General features: G+C 46.2%; 1 protein-coding gene across 1 annotated transcript; it reads right to left on the reverse strand.

Moving 5' to 3' along the window:
- Positions 1–7,502: 7,502 nt before the first annotated feature.
- On the reverse strand, positions 7,503–22,920 carry MTFR2 (mitochondrial fission regulator 2). The gene is given in 8 exon segments (XM_008528271.2): positions 7,503–7,811; positions 7,814–7,841; positions 9,631–9,805; positions 14,281–14,638; positions 16,330–16,559; positions 17,766–17,878; positions 18,330–18,434; positions 22,358–22,920. Coding segments are annotated over 8 exon segments (1,251 nt in total). The 5' UTR covers positions 22,421–22,920; the 3' UTR covers positions 7,503–7,632.
- Between the last annotated feature and the right edge of the window lie 1,502 nt (positions 22,921–24,422).

A 24,422-nucleotide genomic window follows, 5' to 3' on the forward strand; every position in this document is an offset into this window, starting at 1 on the left:
GAAAATATTTCAGGTCTTTAAATAAAATAAATAAGAGAGTGGAAGTGACATCTTGGACTTATCTACTTAACAAAATAAGGTCAACATGCTATTGTTCAGCTGCAGTAAGGGATAACTTGTAAGTGATACAGCCTTTAAAAATACACATTTTGTAGCCTCTAAATATTTTGTCATAGGGTGTTTTCCAAAGCCTTCATTTTATAGAGAAGGAAATTGAGGCCAAAAGACGTTAAAAGCCTTGGCTAATACTGTGCAATAACTCGCATCACTGCAGGGACCAGGTCTCCTCTCCTGTCTCCCGATGCCCAGTCTGTGCTCTTTCCATTCACAGCTTCACCCATCACGCTGGGACAGAGGCACGGAGATGAACAATTACAAGACAATGCACGGAGTCCATTTTAACAGGCTTCCCTAAAAGTCTAGATCTGAAATCCGGTTGAAAGAGGCTAAAGCCGGAATTCTTACAAAATAAAGCTTGCAGTAAAAACTATGAAACTAACACGCAACACAGCTAGTGGGTGAAATGCTCAAAGACTGGTAGAATTCAACAAAATAATGCGTTCACTCAGTTCAAACTGATCATCACCCATGGCAACGATTTACGAGGTCGGGGATTCCTGGTAGCAGACACATGCCATTAAAGGAAGAGAAATTAACAGCTGTGAGATTTTACCTTCCATCTGCTTTTTTACTGACTAAATTTGGTCATGATCTTCAGTTGGAGTAGAAAATAATAATGGGTATAAAAGTCCCGTGTATATCTTAAAGAAATTTAGGAAAACAGATGTGTTTACGATGCAATACTTTAGTGGCTTTTGTCAAAACTAAACTGCTTTTGACTTAAATAGCCAAGAATATTTTTATCTTCATCCAAAATTTTACTCTGTCATCTGTTAAAACTAACTTTTTGAATCTTGGATCTGAATACGTATCCAGGTAATATTGATCACAGAATATATCGGTGATTTCAAAGGCCTACACTTCTACCAGAAATTCTATATTCAAAATGAGTGTTGGGGGCCAGCCCAGTGGTGCAGCGGTTAAGTGCGCATGTTCCGCTTAGGCGGCCCGGGGTTCATCAGTTCAGAACCCGAGTGCGGACATGGCACCACTTGGCAAGCCATGCTGTGGTAGGCATCCCACATATAAAGTAGAGGAAGATGGGCACGGATGTTAGCTCAAGGCCAGTCTTCCTCAGCAAAAAGAGGAGGATTGGCAGCAGATGTTAGCTCGGGACTAACCTTCCTCAGAAAAAGAAAAAAAAGAGTGCTGTCCTTCCAAAAGTCGCCCTGGGTAATGCATCCAATGCAGCCACACTCCAAATATCTCTGGAACCGATCTTTAAGGAACACCCTCAGAGCCAGATTACAGTCCTTGCAAGAAAATCACTCGAATTACTTGAAAGTCGCACCTCATTTGTGACCAATCTTGAGATCATCCACTCATTCATCAGTCTTGGCACTTATTTGGCTATTTCCAGAAGTCAAATTCACCCTCAAGGGAGAAATAATTACTCTTGCCGAAGTCGTTTCCCAAAGATGCTGAGGCAATTCCTGGGCAGGCTATTCTGTGACACATGGCGGGACACAGAGCTGGCAGGCGGCTGGGAGAACCCAGGCCAGGCCGAGACCTGCTCATGAGGGTCCACAGTGTGGGCAGGGGTGCTGACCAGCCTCCCAAGCTTGGTGGTCCTGTGAGGGCCCACGGCCTTGCCCCCTGGAGATGGTCAGGCAGCCAGCGGTTCCAGTCTGACCAACCTGGCTGAGGAGGCCCCTTGGGGAGAGCTCTCCCTCCAAAACTGGGCCATAAAGATGGAGCGCGAGCGCCTTGGCCACCGCAGTCCTGGCCTAGACCCAGCTCCGGAAACTTCTAGGTGTGTGAACTTGAGCAGTTAACTCACGTGATATTTTATACTTTGGGATAAGTCTATTACTAAACAATAGATATAGTTTTAACCAAATAGCTTTCCATCAAGTCCATTTTCCATTATATGTGTCAGCATAGGACGCACTAGGGTTGCACACGCATGCTTGGAATCAGCAACCCTGGTCCAGCCCCAGCCCTTCCACTTAGCATCGGCTGGCCTGAGACCAGCTACTGGAGCTCCACGAGCTCCAGTTTATTCGTCTGTAAAATGGGGATAAAATACCTCTCTTGAATGGTTGTGATTAAATGAGATAAGCTACATCCTTAGCATTGTCCTTAACATATCAAAGAGTCACTCCTTGTTGGCGCTGATTGTTGTTTGGGTGTAGGAGGAAGTGGGGTGAATGGAACTCAGTTCATACGTCCAAGTTGCTCCCAAGAGCCCAGCGGAGTTGGGGAGAGACAGACTGGGCAGCCATTACAACTGCGATAAATCCAGCGGCAAAGGGACAGGCAGGGTTCCAAGAGTACCAGCGAGGGATGTGGTTGCACCTGCTGGAGGGTGGGCCGGGGAGGGAGGCTCAGAAAAGGCTTCTGCGAAAAAGACTCTTTGAACCATGCTTTGAAGGATGAGCAGGAATTCCCACATGAGGAAACTGCAAATGCCCAGCCCGAACTGTGCCAGCAGGGCGCTGCGGGGGCCAGAGCTGCATGCTGCTTTGAGGGTCAGGCGAGGTGGTGGTGGTGTCTGCTGGGAGGGCTGGCCTACCAGTCAAGAACTCGACTCAGAGTGTGAATCCTGGCTCAGCAGCTTCCTACTAGTATGACCTCAGGTAAGGCCCCGAATCTCTCTGTTCCTCACTTTCCTCGACTGTAAAAAGGGGGCATGACTTAAATTAATACCTATAAAGTGTGCAGTGCAGTGACCAACACAGATTAAGTTTTCAACGAACGTACCTGCTAGGATTGATCGTCATGGCGACCACAGGCAGCAGGACCACAGATGGCAGAACATGTGGTCTGGTTCCCAGGGAAGAGGAGTTGGCAAGAGCAGACACAGCCCAGGCCCCCAGCCCCCAGCATCCTTAATAAGGGTCCAGGCAGAAACTTAGTCAAAGGCTGAAACCACGGGGGACAGAGAGGTTGTCCCACTCGGGGATCCTGTGCCACGCCACAGTTCCACGCCCAGCAGATGGGTCTGAAATCGCTAACACCCTCTCAGATTAGCTTTCCACGTGGGTACCTCAACTGCAGGAAGATGCTGGACTGACACAGAAGGGAGGACGACCTTTTAAACGATTACTGTGTCTTTGGAAACACATGTCTGCATGTATAAGTTACAGAATAGCTAACAAAAATTCCACCACTTTAATATGCCGATCTTCACTGGGATAAAGGCAAAAACTGTAATCCTATGATTCATAATAAAGCTTGTACTTTTCTCTAGTAGTGAAACAAACAGCTGTGCTCAAATGGAGGAACTTATGAGAATCTCACTGCAATCTTTAACAATTAAGCAATACTATCCCCTGACTTTACATGGAATTTTACAGAGTATTTATTAATTGTTGGAAAATGAGTTGAATTAGCCTGATGACATGAGTAATCTCAGATCCATCAAGGACGTGGCCACTTGTAATTCATGAATATCCATTTTAAAACAAGCTGCTTTTGCACGTAATACTGAATCTAACCCCACTTCGTCTCTAACTTCTGAAAATTTGGCAGCCCGATGTGGTCACAGGTCAGCAGTTCCGCGCCGGCCGAGGGACGCCCCAGTGCTACACTGATCTCTTGTGGCCAACGTGGAAAACTGCAGCCTGGGGGCTTTCCTCTTCCAGTGTCTTACTGTTTTGCGATATTTTACATATACTTGTAAACCGCCTTAGATACTTTCTGGAAGAAGGCAAAGTCTAAATAGATAAGTAAACAAATTAAAAAGTGGGCAGTGCTGCCCAGGGGTTAAAAATATGTGCTTGAAAACCCACTGCCTGGGTTCGAATCCCACCTCTGCCACTGACCAGCTGTGGAGACCGGGGAGGGTCCCTCAGGCTGTCTACACCTGGTCCCTGATCTGAGCAATGAGAACAGCGTACCAGTGTTGTCAGGAGGATTACAAGGTGAATATACAGAAGGCAGTAAGAACAGGAGCTGATATGCGCAAAGTGCTGTTAAGAATGAGAGCCATTGCTGTCACCCAGATAGTAAATTACAGGCCACTCCCAAGGACAGCGTCACAGAAGTTCTCAGGGACCCACTAGCCTTCCCTACTGTGCCCAGCCCAAGATCACATCTCTTTGGCAAGAATATTTGGCACAAAGTACAGAAACTGAAATTGCACCAAGCTGAGCTGTGATTAGAGTTGAGCCAAGCAGGTGAGTCAGAGACGTGAATGTTGCACCGCACCTCAGGGCTCTCTGCGTGGTCCCCTCGCTTGACAGCCGAGGAGCCTGGGGCCTGGAGGGGTGAGAACTCACTTCTCCTGGCACATTTCCAGCACATCTTCACTGGTCCCCAAGGCCACCGGACGTGATACCTGCTCAACGCTTTTGAGTCCTGTAAACATAAGTAACCTCCATGAGGAGAAAAGAGCAGCCTCAAGGGTCCCACACAGAAACCTGGGGGACTCAAGGGATGGGATCTCTGGAGACTTTCCTACCCACTCCCCCAATTTTTAAAATGCAGATCTTTTCAAGAAAATCAGTATAACACCAGCCTTGTCCAGGGAGGGGAGGACAGGGCAATGGGTCCTGGGGATTCTGGACACTCCCCTGCTCAAGCTGACTACAGTGTGAAGCAGGCCGGGCTCTGTGATGGTGTGGAACCCGGGTCGTCTGTGATGGACTATGATGACCGCTGTCATGGTCTTTAGAAGAGACAGTCCTCTGTGGGAACTGCCCTTGGCTAAGGAAGGCTGCCTTGCTCAAGGTCATGCCCTTTTGCCAGTGTCTGGTTCAATGGGAAGTGCAAAGGCAGGACGCAGCCCCCTCAGAGCAATGGGGGACCACTTGGAAGGGCGTCCAGCTTCTGGGCTCCCTGGGGGATCTGCGGAGGCCCCCACTGAGACGCGTCACTGTCCAGCCTCCCCGTCACCATCCCGCTTCCTTCCCTCGAAGGGTGTTGTCCCGAGAACCCACCCGCATGGACTTTCTGCACATGAAAGTCCCCCACCAGCAGTAGCCTTTTCTGGTGTAAAAACCTCACGCTTCGTTCCCCGGAACCTGCTTTTGGTTTGTTTGTTTTTGTTTCAGTTTAAAACAAATCCAGTTGCAAACTTAACCTCTCCAATCTAAGGAGAGTCTGTGCTTAATGCCCAGCAAAATCTATTTAAAGTCCTCTTTCCCCATTGCTACTGTATAAATGGCTGCTTCTCCTCCAAACTACTTTCTATGTAAGTTTCGTAATTAAAGCGCACTACAGCACATTCTCGTGGTCAGTCAGCCCTTCTGATACCCCTCCCCCTGACAGGCCCCGACCACTCTTTTCAAAAGGGGCCCCTTGGATTCCGCATTCTGCCGTGTGCTCCCAGGAAGTCCGGGCTCCCCTCGCTGCCATGACAACCACTGCCGTCATCACCTGCATGTCTCGAACAGTCAAGATTTTGAACAGCATTCACTTCCTGCAGCCTGTATTATAAAACCAATTCTTTCCAAATATAAAATAGTATTAGAATGCTTTGTCAAATGCCCTTGCTCAAACCCCTTAACTAGTTTACAGGGATTAACTGACAGCCAATTGGGAAGGAGAGTGTAACGTAATTTAAGGCATCTGAGGAAGCAGGAGGAGCTGGGGGAATCTGGTAGGGCAAGTGGGAGCATTAATGTTCTAGGGTCAGGAAAAGAAGCTGGCATTGATATAACTTGCAAGAAGAGCGACAGTTTCAGCTTTCATAGTGTGTTCAGACAAGTTTAAGGTGTCATCAAATACAGTCTTATAAATAACATTCGGTATTAGGTCATTCATGTATGGGTTCACCACGAAGGCCTGCCCTGAGTCCCCAGCTGCAGCTCTGCAGTGAACACAGCTCCCCAGGAGCCCGCTCAGCCCCTCGGGAGGCCTCCGGGGGGGAGCCTCAGGGCACGTGGTCACCATGTCTCCCAGGACACCAGGAGTCACCTCCGAAACAGAGCGGAGCCCAAGGCCGGCTCAACCCCGACGTGCTGACATGTGCTTTGACCAGGCAGGAAATTCACACTGAGGCAGAACAGAGAAGCCCCCCGAAAAGTCAACCTGAGGTTTCTCAAGACATGTACTTCCCTTGGCAGAGCATGGCACCTCCAAAGGTCTCTGCTGGGGGTGGAGGGCTTGTTCATCATACATTTTTTAATGGGAAAACTATCAAACTGAAAATGCAAGACTACCTTGGGGGTTAAAGAGCAGTTGTTTCAGAGGGGAAAACTCTAATTACAAGGACAGAGGGAGGAGGGCAGGGTGAGGGAAACGTGGAGGAGGGCAGGAGCTGCTGAGGCCGGGATGAGGAGCATCAGGACAGGACAGGCATCCAGAGCCACTGCTGTCATTAAATGCTTTTGGCTGCAAGTAACAGAAAACCCCCAAGGCCTATTTTTCTCCTTTATTTCTCGTTAATAAGAAGTCTGCTCGTGGCTCCTGTGGGAGTTGGCTCGACAGCTCAGCGGCATCAGGGTTCACGGCTCTATGAGCTGAAGCCTGTTCCTCGTGGTCATTAGATGGCCACTGCATGGCCTCGCCTAACCAGAAGGGGGCCAAGAAGAACGGGGTTGGAAATGGAGACGGCCAGGCAACCAACTGCCTGCCACAGCAACGCCAAAGCCGGGCCAACTGGGCTTTACTGAAAGGGGAAGAGTCTGGCAACACGGGTGGCCGAGCCCGTCCACAAGGACACTCCACGCCCTGGCTGGTGCGTAGGCTAAGTCTAGAGGACCTGGTAAATCTCCACATCACATGAGCACGTGGGCGGAGGGACCAAACACGTCGTCCAAGCCCATGTGTTTCGCTTGTATCACCCAAGACTCTACCTGCAGGACGCTCTTTCAAACCAAAGTTCAGACTTCAGCAGTAAGGAGGAAACACGAATTGGAATTGATACAAAACACAACCAAATTCAAAGGCACATTTATTTACAAAGATACACAGTATCAATGTAATAAGAAACAAAGGAAATAAAATTATGGCTGTAATATTTACACAGAAGTGCAGGCAAAACTTACCAAGAAGATTCCTTAAATATTTCTACTTCTAGAACTCAACAATCAAAACCGGTTTCTAAGAATAATTCTTTGTCACCTCAGGAAGAATTTTTAGGAGGCTCAATCAACATGATTTGAACTACGACTATCCTAATGAAAAAAAACCACAATTTTATATTCTTTGAAAATCTCCCAGTTGCTGGAGGCCAGTCAATCAGATCACCATCAGTTTTTAAAAGATGCAAAGGCTCTTAAATTAGGAAGTCATAATTGCTTTAAGAAATTGTTTTTAAAAACCCAAGTACACCATGGTTTGCTGAGTGCTACAATACACACGTAGTTTACAGAACTTTCTCAATCCACTAAAACGGTTTGTTACCTTACAGCGAGAGCTGACTGTTCTCTACTGGGAGACACCAGGTCACTTACTGTTTAGCTCTTAGGAAAATCATTCAGTGTGTATTCAGCTTTTAATAGCACTAACTAAATACATTTAAAAAGTCCATACACCTAACTATCACCAGTACCCAGGTAGCTGCTGGATCTTCCAAGACCAGAGACAGGAATTCTTAAGTCAAGACTCTTCGCAGCCCTGCACTCACAGACCCCGTGTACAGACTTCATTTACCCACGTAACAGAAGACGCGCTCCTTCCACGCCTCGTGAAAGGCTGGCCGGTGTGCGTCTGTGATGCCTCCTCGGGAGCGCAGGCACAGCTCGCAGCGTGCACACCTTGGTCAACGTCTTTTGTGTCTGTCAGTTCTTCCTTTAGCTCAGTCCTTCTGACTGGGAAATGTGATGTCCAAACTGAAATAAAGCAAATTCTGGACAGAGGAATTATTCTAATGTGAAAAAGAACGGCCCGCCAGCACCACGGCACCCTCGGGTTAACTCCTCCAACAGTGCGCAGCTGTCTGGGAGCGAGCTCCATGCTGGGGCTGTGGCAGAGCTGAGGACACGAGAGCGAGCAAGACGTCTCAGCCGCAGGGCCTGAGCCCTCCCAGCCGACCACAGGGAGCATGTGTGTCCAGCCCCAAGCTAGGTGCTAGAAAATAAAGAGAAAGGGGCCGCCCCGGGGCCAAGTGGTTAAGTTTGCGCGCTCTGCTTCAGTGGCCCAGGGTTTTGTGGTTTGGATCCTGGGCACGGACATGGCACCGCTCATCAGGCCATGCTGCGGTGGCGTCCCACGTAGCACAACCAGAAGGACCTACAACTAGAATATGCAGCTATGTACTGGGGGGCTTTGGGGAGAAGAAAAAAAATACAGACAGATTCCATTCTTTCTCTACGATGCTCGTGGTTGGAGAGAAATGCTAAGGCCGGGGAACAGTCTGAGACACCCGGTAACACCCCCTCATCCACTACCACGGGGACAGCGTGTTCCGCTCCAGAGTTTCTTCAGTAACTGGGGGTTTTCAAACATCCTGGAGTTTTAATAAACCAAGTTCTGGTCACTGCTCTGCCCATTAGATGTGGGCTCACGGCCAGATTACTTAAGCACCGAGGGGCTCATTTTCCTCATGTGTAAAACAGGTAACTGGCCTGGGTGCATTTTTCTTTTTTTTTTTTTTAGGCTGTTGCTGTGAAGATCAAAGGAAATGAGGGAAAAAGGACTTTGCAAGATATAAATTTCTACACAAATGTTAAACACTTATTTTTAGGCACATTTATCTTTTTTGATTGCAACAGTCCTAAGGTAAACTACACACTTTTGCCTTCTTAGAGTTAAGAACATAACTGAGTCAAGATGATAAACACTGGAGACTGCGCGGAGGCGCACACACGGTGACCCCGAGACCACACGGCGGGAAGGAGAGGGACCATTTCCCACTCTGCTGTCTCCTTCGTCGCCGTCTGCTTCTTAGTTTGTCCGTCTCGTCCTCGGCTGACAGCCACCACTCCTCAGTGCGATCCAGCCGACTTTAGATGCTGCCCCCGTCACAGTCCTCTCCTTCCACGGCGTATTCTCAGGTACTCCCTCCACTAAACTCTGAGATGGGAAGACCACCCCCAAAACTAGAATCACGTGTGAATTAGAGAAGAGAGACTTCAAGGAAGGAGCAGTCTTGAGGGTCAAGTGTTTGGAATACAACGTGTGTCCTTTTGCACAACCAAGAAGCTCTGTCGCTGAAGACAATTACGATGCCATTTGCTCTTGTAAAAGCACAGTTAACATTCTGTTTAAATAATCCAAAATCTTTGTGTCTGACTGAGAAAAACATTAGAGTATGCACATCTGACTAGGGTTAGGTTGGATCCATCGCACCCTCCTTCTCTGGTCCTTTCAAAGTTTCAGAACCCGCTTCACACTGCAGACAGCCACAGCGCGTCAGCACCTGTCTAGATAGACCATTACAAACTTACGCACACGTATTTTTCAAATTAAGGGTTTTATTTCAAAATAACTTCATAGTAGGCTAAAAGCTAAACTGAGCAAGCAAAAGTTAACAGAAACAACAGAAACACTAGCAGCGTCAACAAACAAGTGTGCAGCCCATTCTGCAGAATCACTTCGAGAGAACGTGAAGGCAAAGATTTATCCCAACCATACACTTCAGAAACACTGAAAATCGGACTTCACATTATCATCGCTCACCCTTGAAGCTTCTGGACTAGAAAAGGGAGAAGACTCCCAAGACCTATTTTCTTTCTCAAAGGAATCGTCTTCTTGGAACGCAAATTTCTGCTTCAGCGCACGGGATATTAAAGCCACGGGGTCCCAGGGTGAGCTGTGTCTCTTCCTCTTGTGAAGGGGTCTCCCTCCAGGTGACCTATTTTTAAAAAAATTGACTAAATTAAAACTGTGTAATTTAAGCTCCTTACTGACAAACACAGCAGGAATACAAGCATAACATATTACAATCTAATTCGTCTTCAAGACATTGGAAATTCTGGCATGGAATAAGCAACCTGGAGGGCACAGTGAATTGGGAATCAGAAAACCAACAGAGCACGTGGATGGGGCTCCACCACAACCTTCTTATGACCTGGGATTTATCAAATATCTCTGTGCTGAAGATCTTTATTTTAAATTTTCTAAATTTTCAGTGGAAAATTTAAAGAAATATCTAAGAACTCTTAAAAGGACTACAGAGTTCATGAAAAGAAAACCATTAGGCTAACTGTTCATCCAGTCTCCACTTAATGCCTACTGCTACTCCAGGCTCCGTCCCACGCCTCGAGTGTGGAGCAGTGTCCCGCGCCAGGGAACACTCTGGTGGCAGAGACCATCAGTGACCAAGGAAGCAGCAGTAATGCTGTGACTACCATGGGGGGGGTGACGGGGCGGAAGCCCTGCAGACGAGGTGGTCAGGAAAGCCTCTGAGACGACATCCTCCAAGGGAACGGCGAGGGGTCAGTGTGAGCGTGAACATCCGGGGGACACACAGCAAGGACCCAGCGTATGGAAAAGGACAGACAGGCACAGCCAGAGGCAGCGAGCACGAGGGAAGCAGGACATGAGGCCCACAAGGGAAGCGAGGGCTGGATCCTGGGGGACTTACGGGCCACCGCGAGGTGTCTGTACTGTATTCTAAGCACACTGGAACCCACCACAGGGTTTTAGGCAGGAAATGGCATGATCCAACTTCCGCTTTTAAAGGCCCACCCTGGTTGGTCCACGGAGAAAGATAAGGAGGCAAGAACGAAAACAGGGACTAGTTAGGAGGCCAGTGCAGAGTCCCAGCTGGAGAAGACGGCGGCTTGGACGGGGCGGGGGCAGCTGGGTCACGAGGGTCCACAGATTTGAGCTATATGCTGATGGAAAGGATACGGGATGGAAAGGAAAAGAAAGACAAAGATAATTCCTAGATCTTTGGACTGAGCAGTGGGTGATGGTGCTGCCATTTACTGAGATGCAAAAGACTTGGGCAAGAACAGGTGCTCAAGGCGGAAGAAGGGAACAGGTAGGAAGGAAGAGCCCCGTTTGGACATAAGCACTTGGGACACCTGTGAGGCAGGCAAACGAAGACGTCAAGCAGGCAGCTGTCAAGTAGGGACGGGGCTCAGAGGAGAGTCAGGGACAGAAACATCAGCGCAGCAGTCATTAGCTTATAGCTGTGTGATGGACAGCCATTCTCACCAAAGGCACAATGTGGATGGAGAAGGAACGAGGCTGCGGGCTGAGCCTCGGACACGCCGACACTGGAGGGAGAGTGAGCAAAGGAGTGAGAAGGAGCGGACAATGAGGTGAGAGGAAAACCACGTGTGATTTCCTCGAAGCCAAGTGAAGAAAGCGTTCCAAGGAGGAGAGAACCACAGCTGTATCAAACGCTACCCAGCCATCAAGTAAGAGGAGCAATGAGAACTGACCATCAGGGCCGGCCCCGTGGCCCAGTGGTTAAGTTCACGCACTCCGCTTCAGCGGCCCAGAGTTTCACTGGTTCAGATCCTGGGCGTGGACATGGCACCGCTCATCAGGCCACATTGAGGCAGCATCCCACATGCCACAACTAGAAGGACCCACAACTAGAATATACAACCATGTACTGGGGGACTTTGGGGAGAAGAAGAAGAAGAAAAAAAAGATTGGTAACAGATGTTAGCTCAGGGCCAATCTATAAAAAAAAAAAGAACTGACCATTGGATTTAGCAACACAGGGTCACTGGTGACCTTGACAAGAGCAGTTTTCAACAGAGTGATGGGACAGACACCATATTCCAGTGGGTAGACGGCGGCAGCGAGAAATGGAAACAAACTATAGACAACATGGAGAATTCATACCAGAAAGGGGACAGAGAACAGTGACAGCTGGGGGTATGTGTTTCGAAGCTGGGAAATACTCAGGTGTGAGAAGAATAAAGTAAAGAAGGAAAACTTGATGATGCAGAAGACAGAAGGGATAATTTTAAGTGAAATCCTTGAGAAGATAAGAGAGAAGGGGAACCAGCGACCAAGGGGAGAGCCTGGATGTGAACAAGGACACTTCATTCGCTGTAATAAGATGGGAGTCAGGGAACAAGGGTAGGAAATCTGTAAACGTAAATACGCGGGAAGTCTCATCTGACTTCGCAGCCATGTGTAATACAGGTTCGTTGTAGAAACACCAGAGAATAGGGGGATGGAGGTTATAGTCTGCTGGCCCCTTAGCTGTTTCTCCAATGACGGAAAAAGTCAGAGTCACCATTTTACACTGACAGGGCCCACTGATACCAGTAAGCAATCTAGCTGGGACCAAGTGTGCACACACAGCCACAGGATTTTTCCCTGTACTTGCTGCCCTATACAAGGATCATATCATAACCTCATCAATAAGGAAATGACTTATCTGTCCTAACACTGTTATATGGAAAATCTATTTATTTTCTCACCAAAACCTCACTGAGGGACTCCCAAGTGACCATGGCAGATCTCTGTGAAATCCTACTGAAATGACAATAAAGAAATGAAAAAGATGTATACGCACAAAGACAGAGATTACCAGAATTGCAGCAAAGTGTTGGAAGCTGGGAGCTGACGAAGGTGAGGAGACTGCAAGGTGAGCTGCCCTCCTGAAAACAGGGGGATGCAGGAAAGTACACACTGAATGATGAGCGCATCCCTTTGCTCTTTCCCGACTCAGCTCTCGAAACACCTGGCTTGCACCCGCTGTGTAATCCCCATCTCTCCTGGCCAAGAAGGAGACTGAAGAACTTTCTAGGAAAACTCTCAGCCACAAAGAAAAGACATACAGCTGCTGACCTATGGGGTCTGGCCAACAAAATGGTCAGGTCCTCTGCTCTATCACTAAATTGTGAAGCCCACCAGTTAGCAAGCCCGCCTCACACAAGGAACCTTCAATCATCTCCTCGCCTCATTTCTAAACGTGAAAGTATAGCCAAGAATCACCAGAAACTTAAGGCTCCAAAACTAAAGATGGAGACCAAAATCAACAAGAGGAAAAGAGGAACTCAGGAAAAATAGAGATAATTCAAAAGCAAAAGGAAACTTAAAACTATATAGTTAATATCTTCAGAGGAATAAGACAAACAGAAGCAGGAAGACACAGAAAAGGAGCATTCAAAGAAACGGCTCTTGCAAATTAAAAATATGATGTCAGGGGAAAATGCAATAGAAGAGCTGAAAGGTAAGTTAAAGAATTTTCTTAGAAAGTATAATAGAAAAGCAAAGAGAAAGAAAACAGTAAAGGAAAGATATGAGGCTAAGAGGAATCATTCTGGCATTCAAACTTCTCGTAGGAGCTCCAGGAAAAGAACAGAGGGAAAGCGTGGGTGAAAACTATCAGAGAAATGTTTATAAGAGGTTTCCAAAAAGGAAGGGCCTAAAACCCTAGATTGATTGAGTCCACAAGTGCCCAGGATAAGAAATAGAAAAGAGCTCCCCAGGGCACATCGTCCTGAAATTTCAGAACACCAGGACTAATGAGAAGATCTTAAATGCTTCAAGAATAAAGAAACAGGTCTGATAGAGAGTACCAAGAGTCAGAATGACATCACCTTCTCAACAGGAACACTGGAAGCTAGAAATTAACGGAACAATGTCTTCAAAATTCTGAGGAAAATGGCTTTCTGCCTATTATTTTTCCAGCCAAACTAGCAATTAAGTGTGAGAATAAAATAATAACATTTTCAGACATGCAAGGTCTCAAAATAATCTACCTTTTATGCACCCTTTCTCAGGAAGCTATGGGAAGTTACGACACCCAGGAAAAGGGGGATGCAACAGGAGAAAAGTAAGAGAATGCCCATGACGGTGGTGAAGGAAACCCCTAGGATGATGACAGCGTAGCAGGCTGGAGGGCAACAGTGAGGTGGAGCAGGACCCCGGGCTTCTGGAGAGGAATTTCAAAAAAGAAAGAAATGGAACTCAGAGAGGATTAACTCCAACAAAAAAACAAACAAAATGCAATCATACTGTATGAAATGGCTTCCCTGTAAATGTTTACTGGCATAAAAAGGATGTAAATTCTGAACACTGATTTAACTAAAGATTGTAACAACTACGGCAGGAAGATGTAATGAGAAGGGTGTGTGCTCATGTGTTAGGGTGCAGAACGTCTACGAGAACATGTTTCTAATCTTTAACAATGCAAAGCAGATATAATTAAAATAGCAACAAATAGCAAGAGAGGTAAGCTGTTTCAAAAATACAGAGATAATATACTAGAGGAGTCAGAAAATTTGAAAATGATTCTCTCCTCTCTTTGTGTCTAACTGAGGAATAAAAGACTTATGTATGTTTACTTTGGTCAATATAGTAATTTTTTAAAACAGCACTGATAAAATTTCTCAAATCCTGACCACGTACCGTTCAACTGCACGGAGTTTCACCTTATTCAGATCCTTTAGAACGTCCAGCATGTTTGGAATATCTTTATTGTTCTGGTTTTTTGGACAATGACTATAAATAGTCTGACAAGCACCTGGGTGCTGTTTTTTCATTTCAGCTGCTGAATTATCTGAGTCACAAATATTCTTAGATCCTGGTTGTACAAGAGGAGAACATGGAGGCTGCAGAGAAGAAAACTGAGGGGGTAGTGGTGGTGGAGGAGGGGGAGAGGGAAGCAATGAACTTGAGAATGGATCCGGTTCAGCGCTGAGTTGAGCAGCCACTGACGATGGCGTTTGTCCCAAACCACCAGGCCCGTCATTCAAGTCAAAGGAGCCTGAAAACAAAGTAGTCTGTTTAAAAATCCGGCAAAATTCTCTCCAAGGTAACACTAATTAGAACCAAAACAGGAACAATTTCTGTAATGCTACTAAAATAATGATTTGGTGGCTAGGAAGGAGAAGCAGTCCCATCTGCTTAGTAATTTCTGTAAGCATCAAGCCAAATAGTAAGTTTATTTTTAATCCAATTAGGATTTTCTGTGTAGGCCCTTAAAGCGGGTAAGGAAGAATGCATTTTAAAGAGAAAATAATAAGTGCTTTTTCAGTAAGTCACATACAATCTGAATTTCATCCTCTATTTAAAAAAGCTAAAAGATGATCAACAAAAGCCAGCCCTGATGGCCTAGGGGTTAAAGTTCTGCTTGCTCCACTTTGGCAGCCCAGGTTCAGTTCCCGGGTGTGGAACCACACCACTCGTCTGTCAGTAGCCATGCTGAGGTGGCGTCCCACACAGAAGAATTAGAAGGACCTACAACTAGAATAGACAACTACGTACTGGGGCTTTGGGGAGAAAAACGAAAAAAGAGAGAGGAAGATTGGCAACAGATGTTAGCTCAGAGCGAATCTTTCCCAGCAAAGAAAGAAAAAAGCCTAAGGAAACCTGAATAAATTGAAAAAACATATATGATCAACGACTTGTAGATAGAAACACTCAAACTGGCATATTCACCCTGCAACAACACTGCAGAAACACCCACGCAAACACCTTCTAGGCGGGAGCCTAAGACGAGGACTGAGCACTTAACTTCGTCACAACAGATTCGCTTCTGAAAAGTCGTGTGAAACACGATTGCTGAAAAGAAAGTGTGTGTATCTCATTTTAATTATTACACATTATATAATAGTTGCATATAAGTTATATATGATAAATATATCCTATATAAATACTATGCATTATATATAAATCATTTATGTATATATACACTTTTGTGTGTGTGTGTGTGTGTGTGTGTTGGTTAAAGCAAGTTATGTCTAAAAATTTAGAAAAGGGTCACCTGGAAAACATTATCCGCCTAACTTGGTGGCATTATAGCAGCAATAACTTCAAACTACAAAAATATGAAGGCTCAAATCTATACTCTTCTTTCAAATTAACGCATTCCTCCTCTTAAATTCCCAGCGCTTATCTGAAAAGTTAGGAAAGCATTCTTAGAAAACGGCTTCTTAATAGAAAAGTAGAATGTTCGGCAGTATAGCCAGCTCTTCCTCAAACCAAGCCACTCCCTCACTGTAAATGTGGCTTAATTCACTTTTTTTTTTTTCTAAAGATTGGCACCTGAGCTAACAACTGTTGCCAGTCTTTTTTTTTTTTTTTCTGCTTTATCTCCCCAAATCCCCCCGGTACATAGTTGTATATCTTAGTTGCAGGTCCTTCTAGTTGTGGCACGTGGGATGCCGCCTCAACATGGCCTGACGAGCAGTGCCATGTCCGTGCCCAGGATTCGAACCAGCGAAACCCTGGGCCGCTACAGTGGAGCATGCAAACTTAACCACTTGGCCACGGGGCCACCCCCTGGCTTAATTCACTTTAAACACACATCAGACATAGTCTTATATGCCCAACATCTTTCACATCTAATGTCATTCACAAGCTACTTTAGCATCAGACATCCTCGCTCAGGGCCGCACTGATGCCCATACTACTAAGTGTCACCTCACTGAGACCGCAGCCCCGCGCATCACCCACCGGAGCCTGTGCTGGTTTTCAGCTCCTGCAGCCGCACGATCGCAGCAATCCGAGAGCGGAGCGAAGCCAGCTCATCCTCAAGGGCGGCTATTTTTTTAATTGCAGCTTCACTTACAGGCGGATCATTTCTCATTGGTTTGTTACGTCTTAGAGCCGGTGACGATGGATCCCAAACCAGGTGCACAGGGTATTCAACTTCCTCCTCTTCTTCATTTTTCCATATACTATTTCTGTGGGTGGAAGGAAAAAAGAAATGGAGAGAAAGAGAGAGAAGAGAGAGGGAAATTTGCCAAGAGGAATAAATTCTTTCAGTCAAAGAATAAAGATACCAAAACAAAACGAGAGTTACTCTCCTTATCCCATGATTGTCTCCAGACTCACTGAGGATAAGCACAGCCTCCTATGTAACTTGTATTCTCAATGTAGAGAACAGAAGGTAGTTTTTAATAGGTGACCAATAAGTGGTCAGTGAACGAAGGAACAAACCTTGCTTTTAGATTATAAAACAAAAATAATTATCCTGTAACTGTTCTGTCTATTAGCTTTAAACACAAGTTTATTTATTTAGAAATAAAGTTGGTTTATTTAGGAATTCTACACATTCTGAATATACAGCACTGAAGGGTCTTATATTCAGTATTATGTTAGGGGTAATTTTATGGCATTCTTACATTTTGAAAATTGACCAGTTTCATGCATGATCAATTTAGCCAGAATATCTGAATGATTGACCCTGTGGTGCCTACCGCCTGAATCTGAATATACTAACACGTAAGTTAGCACTCCGCAGGAGTAACAGATCCAAATTTTGAAATATATTGAACATCATTGCCTGGTGCACAATAAGAACAATATAAGTTTTGGCTAAATACGTAAAGCAAAATGAACCTCGTATCTAGGATAGGAAACAGCTTTCTCCTAAAAATAAACACTGTGATTCTGATACCCTTTTACTATCTATCACTCCTTCCTAGGCTTGGTGTTAGGTTTAAACGCGCATAAAAAAAACTGTCTAGGGCCGGCCCGGTGGCACAGCGGTTAAGTTCGCACGTTCTGCTTCGGCGGCCCAGGGTTCACTGGTCCCAACCCTGGGTACAGACATGGCACCGTTTGTCAAGCCACGCTGTGGTAGGCATCCCACATATAAAGTAGAGGAAGATGGGCACGGATGTTAGCTCAGGGCCAGTCTTCCTCAGCAAAAAGAGGAGGACTAGCAGCAGATGTTAGCTCAGGGCTGATCTTCCTCAAAAAAACACCAAAACTGGCTAAATATGAGAAACAGCTAGTCATCCTTATTAGAAAGATATTAGTAGGACTCAGCTTAGTACAGAGACAGACAAAACAAACAGGCTCAATTAGTCTGAACAAACTCCAGCACATGCAAGAACTCCGATTACAGCCCACACCCCACTTCCAAGATAAGTATGTAAAATTACCTAAATCTGAGATAACGGGCCTCTTCATCATTTGCCACAAACAAAGTATCAGCAAAAGATGGAACTACAGATCCACAGTTAGCAGAGTCTGCAGAGGTCAAGACTGGGGTCAGCTAAAGGGAAAAGGAAAAAGAGTCACTGCTCCGCAGGGAGCGGGGACACCCAGGCCCGCGGAAATTCAGCGAGCTAAAACCCAACAGAGGGAAAAGGAAAAGGGTCTTCCATAGAAAAACATGCACCTGTTAGCAAGAAAAAATACTGAGGAAAATGTTATTCATAAGTCTACACATGTAGTCGTATTCTCCCCCCGGGGTTAATGCCATCTGTCATAAAATACCAGCCAGAAGAAAAGACAAGCTACTCAGGTCACTCGGCACCCGCCCACCTTGAGTGTAACTATTTAAATAAACACAAAAACACATGTGAAATGCCTTGTTTCCAGGGGTAGACAAATGGCTTTTGGCTTTCAGGAAACATTTCTTCCCTTGTTCAACCCTATACCCCTAGAAGCACCCAGCATTATTTCCCACATGGTGCTTAAACGACACGTGCTGACCGACTTACCTCAAAATGAGGCCTGGGGCAGGGCTCTAAAGGAAGAATGTTTCCAATAATCCGAACAACACTCCGCGCTGAGCCGTAGCCTTTATTTTCCCAAATCTGCAAAACCTACTTAACACAAAGCATTGTTTGAAAAGGACTCGGTAAGCATGTTTAGATATCTACGAAAAAAAAGTCAAAGAAGCAATGCCACTAATTTTTAAAAAGAAAATTAAAAAAAAGAAAAAGAAAATATAGATGGTGTGCTCAAAGTACCTTCCTCAAAGAATTCAAACTTATTGTCTTTTTTAATTGTATTTAAAAAAAAAAAAAAGGATAAGAGTGAATATATATACATTCCAGGAAGGGAAATCTTTTAGGAGAGAACCACAAATTCATTTTGTTTTATTTCCGAGAATGTCCAAATACCTTGGGAAACTTTGTTCAGAAAAATTGCCTCCCCTCCTCCCAGCTAAAAATCCCGCCTTTTGGCCCAATCAAAAACCTCCTTTAAAGAAGAGATAAAGAGGGGCATGAACGAATCAGGTCCTAACAATTGAAGATTCTTTACTTGCAATGGAATCTACGTGCTGGAAGCCAGTTCTTGAAAAGATAATAGAAGTGAAGTGTGCCGCTATAACTCAACACTGTGTCCTTTAGCTTGGGCTCCCCATATTCCCACAGGAACCTCCCCCAAAAACATGACATAACATTTATTCTTTTGGCAGAGAGTTTAACACAAAGAAAACACTTTCTCTTTAAAAAACATTAAAAATTGGACTTTTCATTTTTCCTAAGATCCTATAACAAGGACAACGTTTATTATGAGCAACAGCTATAGGCAGCATCCCATTAGCATCCTCATGGATATAAGCTGTAAGCAGATGGATACTGTTCCAGAACTGAGGAGAAAAACTGGGATTAGAGAGATGGAATTGGGAATCATTGGCACACGGAATACCTGATAGAGGTAAAAATCAAAGCCTTAGGACTAGCTGAGAAAAACCAGGGCGGGAGAGGATCTCGAAGTCGTCAGCACACAGAATCCTTCTGTGCGAAGTCACACCATTCCTCCATTTAAGTGGTAAGGGCTCTGAACTTATCTGATCACGTGCGAACACCTGAGTCTCACATTAAATACTGATTCCATCGACCCGCCTCACAACCTTCCCTCAGTTCTGCCAGCTCAGCCTCCACAACGTACTCCATGCATTTCGTAACCCTTCTCAACCACCCTCAAAGGTCTCCTGCCTCTTGGCCCTATTCAGTCCGCCCAAACTAACGTGGCACCGTCCATTAACAAGAACACAGGTTCTTTGGGTTAAGCAATTTTCCGCACTGTCTCAAAAACAAGCCAATATTGCCCCAACTGCCAGGCACGTACCCGTGGGCCTGGGGCTCTGGTCTAACTCCAGCCCGAGCACTAGGTCAGTTTTCAACTGTCAGATTCGTACTCCTCTACACATGTGGCTGTTGCTGCTCTCCTGGGCACCTAATTCCAGGTCACTTCTCTTCACCCGCAGTTTTCTCTCCCCGCATTAGACTGTGAACCCTTTGCCGGCAGAGACGTGTTCACATTCCTTTTGAGTCCTTCAGGGCAGTGGTTCTTAACCACACACATACTAGGATCGCCTCAGAAGGTGCTCTTCAAAAGAAATAAAACACAAGCCACATATGTGAACCAAATTTTCTAGGAGCCATATTTGAAAAAGTAGAAAGAGCCAGATGAAATTAATTTTCTTAATATATTTTATTTAACTCGATACGTATGTTATTTCAACATGTAATCAATATTTTCAAAATTAATGAGATCATTTTACATTCTTTTTTTATATACTAAGTCTTCAAAATCCACTGTATATTTTACACCTATAGCAGCTCTCAAGTCAGACATTTCAAGAATACTTAAAGGTGACATGTGGCCAGTGGCCACCATATTGAAGAGCGCAGCCTAGAGGACACAGGTCCCAGGCCTGTTGTCACTAGAATCTCTGCCGGCCTGAGCAATTCTATTCAAAATGCTCTCCAGACCCCCCATACCTGCACCCTTGCCAAGAACCACAGGCCTCGAGGCCCGCTACAGTGAGGGCCACACACTGCAGACAAAGCCACCCGACTCCTGGTTAACCTGGATGGTACCTTCATCTCGCTCTCCGGAATTTCCGTCCTGAGAAACTCCTGTCCTTCTAACTCTCTCACGCCTTCACTGCCATTGACATCTTCACCACTCTCATGATTTCACCTCCTTCTCCCCTTCCTGGTCCAGCATACTCATTTTGACTTTACTGACTTTCCTACCAAGCGGGGATTTTCAAATTAATTGTTTCAGTGATAGGCTCAGTGCCACTCAAAAATGGTTCATCCTCTTGATATCATGTGTTCTCGTATTACTAACGGACAAACTACTCCAACTACTCTTAGCTAGGGGAAAAAAATCACAAAGTGACAATATTTGGAAAGACTACCAATCCACGCTGACTTCAGCTGGGTATTCTGCACAGGAATTCTGCCACCCCCTCACAACACGTTCTGATCTCTACTGTGTTGCCCAAAGCAATCACTGATCTCTGAAACCCCCTATGTCCTCACTTCCATTACCTGCAGGTGGCCTTGCCTCCGCTCTCACTGAGAAAACAAGGATGCAATTCGACACACCTCAATTTTCATTTCCCTCCATTCAAAATCTCTCCACCATCTCTCGCTTTTATTCTACTCTTGACTGTCCGTCTTCTTTCCAAGGCTTATTTATTTATATTCCCTGCATTGCTCAATCGCTCTATCTCATTTGTATCTTAAACTATTTCCTGTCCATGAGGTTCTGCCCCACAGCCTGCAAAACATGCTAAAGTTACCTCTAACGCTGAAAAGAAAAAGAAAATTTCAATCTTACAGCCCCTTCAAGTTGATGGCCCCTCTCCATTTCTCTTCACAAGCTTTTCAAAAAAGGTCACTGATGCTACTTCTCTTCTTCAGTCATTCATCAAACCACTACAATATGCTGCCTCTCTCCACCTACAGAAATCCCTAAATGCATCCGTAATCTAATGATAAGCAAATCTTCAACTATTACTCAGTCCTCGTCATCTTCAACCTCACTGTTTCTGAAATTCAAATACTGCAATAACATCCAATGACGTCTTCCATTATGCCATCAAAGTCCATGGGTTTAAATATCAAAATAACACAGAGAACGCCATGCCTGAATCTCTTTTCCTTCCCACATTCCAGAACCACACAGCCAATTACCTGCAGGATATTTGTATTTGTATATTCCAACAGCTCATCTGGGCTCACCTTATCTCCCAACCTAAAACTAGTTCCTCACACTGAGTTGCCTATTTATAATAATGGCACCATCATTCTTCAACTTACTTTTGTTTAAAACCTTGGAATTATCCTTGAGTGCTTTCTTCTAATTCACCACACCCAATAGTGATGATTTGCCCATTCTGTAAGCTCCCCTACTATTTTGTGTCTTTCTTATATTCAGTCTTGTAATTATCTGTGTGCGTTTCTTATTCCTCATATTTTAAGCATCATAAATACATGAACCATGTATCACTACTCTATCTCAACCGCCAAACCAAACATACTGTCTTACATGTAGCAGGCGTTCAATAAGGAGACAAAACTGGATTTGCTTGTAATTCTCAGACCTACATCACCCTCTCTTCTTAAAATTTATTCTGAATTTGTTGAGCTATAACTTGCCATTCTATACAAATATCAAACTTAAGTTACCTTAAATAAAACCACTATAATTCAAAATATATTTTTATCTATTCGATAAATGTAATTCTACGAAGGTCGTATCTATATTTTGCTTCGTTTGTATCTTTTGCTGGCATTTGACCTGTCAGGTAAATAGGTTCCTAATAATCTCGTCCCTTTTCAAACTCAAACTATCAAAGCCATACTATTGGAAACTCACCTCTGTTACACCTAAAGTAACAATTTCGCCTTACATTAAATGTTCACCTGTAAATGATTTTCAAAATGAGACCCAAGAACAAATACAACAGCTTCATTCAAACCCATTAAAAGACATTTACCTGGTCTATAGGAACGCCAAAATATCCCAGCATCTCTCTTAAGATATTCAACACGAGAGACATGGAGGAAGCAAACACATAAGCCACTTCAAGGGAACATGGTCAGTTTCTTGATACCTTCAGGAAAAAAAGCTCAGAAGGCATTACTCTGGACGAATAAATAACGGCCGCATGAACCGTATAACGCCGCCGGGACGAGCCCTCCCGCTCCACCTTGCACCTCCGCCAGCACCGCGCTCCAGTTTGGGGGGGGGGGGGGGGCGGTATCCCAGGTCCGCGGACACCGCAAGGCAGCTCGGGGACGTCCTGGCCGAGACCGAACACTCGGCAGGAGCGCCAGGCGAGACCCCTCCCGAAGGTGCCGGGGCCGCGCGGGTCGGGCGGCCGGACCCGAGCAGAGACAGCTGCTCGCCCCACCCGCCCGCGGTGCAGACGAGGACGCGACCCCAGCCGGGAGCGGCGCGGGTCGGTCGCTCGCGGTGGCCCGGCTCCCAGACGCGCAGCCGCCGGGTCGAGCCGCAGGGGTCAGCGCCCCCGCCCCGGGCTGGCCTGCAGCCCCCGCCGCCGCCGCCCGCGCGCCACCCACCTGCCGCCGCCTCCGGGCCCGGCTCGCCGCTTCCGCGTCCCAACCGGAAAATCAAACTTCGCGGGCCGCGCCCCGCACCCGAGCTCATTGGACAACGCTGGGGACTGCTGCTTGTGATTGGCTGCGCAGAGACGTCAGGTTAGGGGAGCTTGCAAGGCAAGAGGGCGGGCCTTCTGCGAGGCAGCCAATGGAAGCCAAGAGGCAGCTGGTGGGCGGGGCAGGCTGCGCTGGGACGCGGGCGCACGCGCAGGACGCGGTTCCGGGTTCTCGGGCGCGGTCGCATCCGCATTCGCCGGGGTTCTGCAGCCTCTTTGGGCCTTGGAGCCGGGCCGGCGGTCCGGAGTTGGGGTCCCACGCAGATCTTCGCAGGGAAAGTGTGTCGCCCCTTATATGCGGACCCAAAGCGAGGCCCTCTCTCAAGTCCGCTCTCCGTGGAGAGTGGAGATTTATTGTTTTGATCATTTGTTCATTCAGCAAATGTCTGTAAAGTGCTTATGAGACTGGCAGAAACGCAGCCCTGTCCTCGGGGATCTGCGGCCTGATTATCTAGGCTACCAGATACGCCCGACACTGCCTGGCCTAGCTAGGACGTCCAGTGATGACTAAGCCATGACAGATGTCAGCTCTCGGGTCGCTGGCTTCCTAAGAGACAACAGTTTCCTCTTCTATTTCAGCGAGAAAGCCCCGGCGTGACCTGACAGTTTAAGACGAGCTGTGCCTGCTGCCGGCGGACATCATGAGAAATGGAGGACTTTCTCTGTAGTTCACAACGGTCAGCCATCGACTAACAGTGTGTGTCCTGTGCACCGGGCACCCTCCGAGCGCGGGAAACGCACAAGGAGTGAGGCAGCTGGGGCCCTTGCGCTTGGAGCTTACGGGCTAGTGGAGACCTCGGAGACGCCTTCTCTGCCCACCATCCATGAACGGCATCTCTCTCCACTCTTTTTTTTTAAAGATGGGCACCTGAGTTAACATCTGTTGCCAATCTTCCTTGTATTTTTTTTCTCCCCAAAGCTCCCCAGCGCATAGTTGTATATTCTAGTTGTGGCATGTGGGACGCACCTCTACATGGCCTGATGAGCAGTGCCATGTCCACCCCCAGGACTGAACGGGGGGAACCCTGGGCCCGAAGCCCGAGTGAGTGAACTTCACTAACCGCTCTGCCACTGGGACTTCTCTTTCCTCATAGCACTTGTGACCATGTATATTTATGCTCCCCTTCCCGCAACTAGACTAAACTCCAGAACAGGGACTTTGTTTTGACCCATGCTGTGTCTCCAGTGCTTTAGAAGAGTGCCTGGTACATAACAGGCATTCAGTCAATACTTGTTGAGTAAAATAATTGGATATGCAATGAGAGAAAGCAGACACCAAGCAAGGCTTGGAACTAAGCAACTGGCAGAACAGTAGTGTTTATTTCTAAGCTACCTAAGGATGAAAGTAGGGACAGGAGAGGGGTGTTGGACGGAGTAAAAGCAG

Source organism: Equus przewalskii, chromosome 9 (assembly GCF_037783145.1).
Source record: "Equus przewalskii isolate Varuska chromosome 9, EquPr2, whole genome shotgun sequence".
NCBI lineage: Eukaryota > Metazoa > Chordata > Mammalia > Perissodactyla > Equidae > Equus > Equus przewalskii.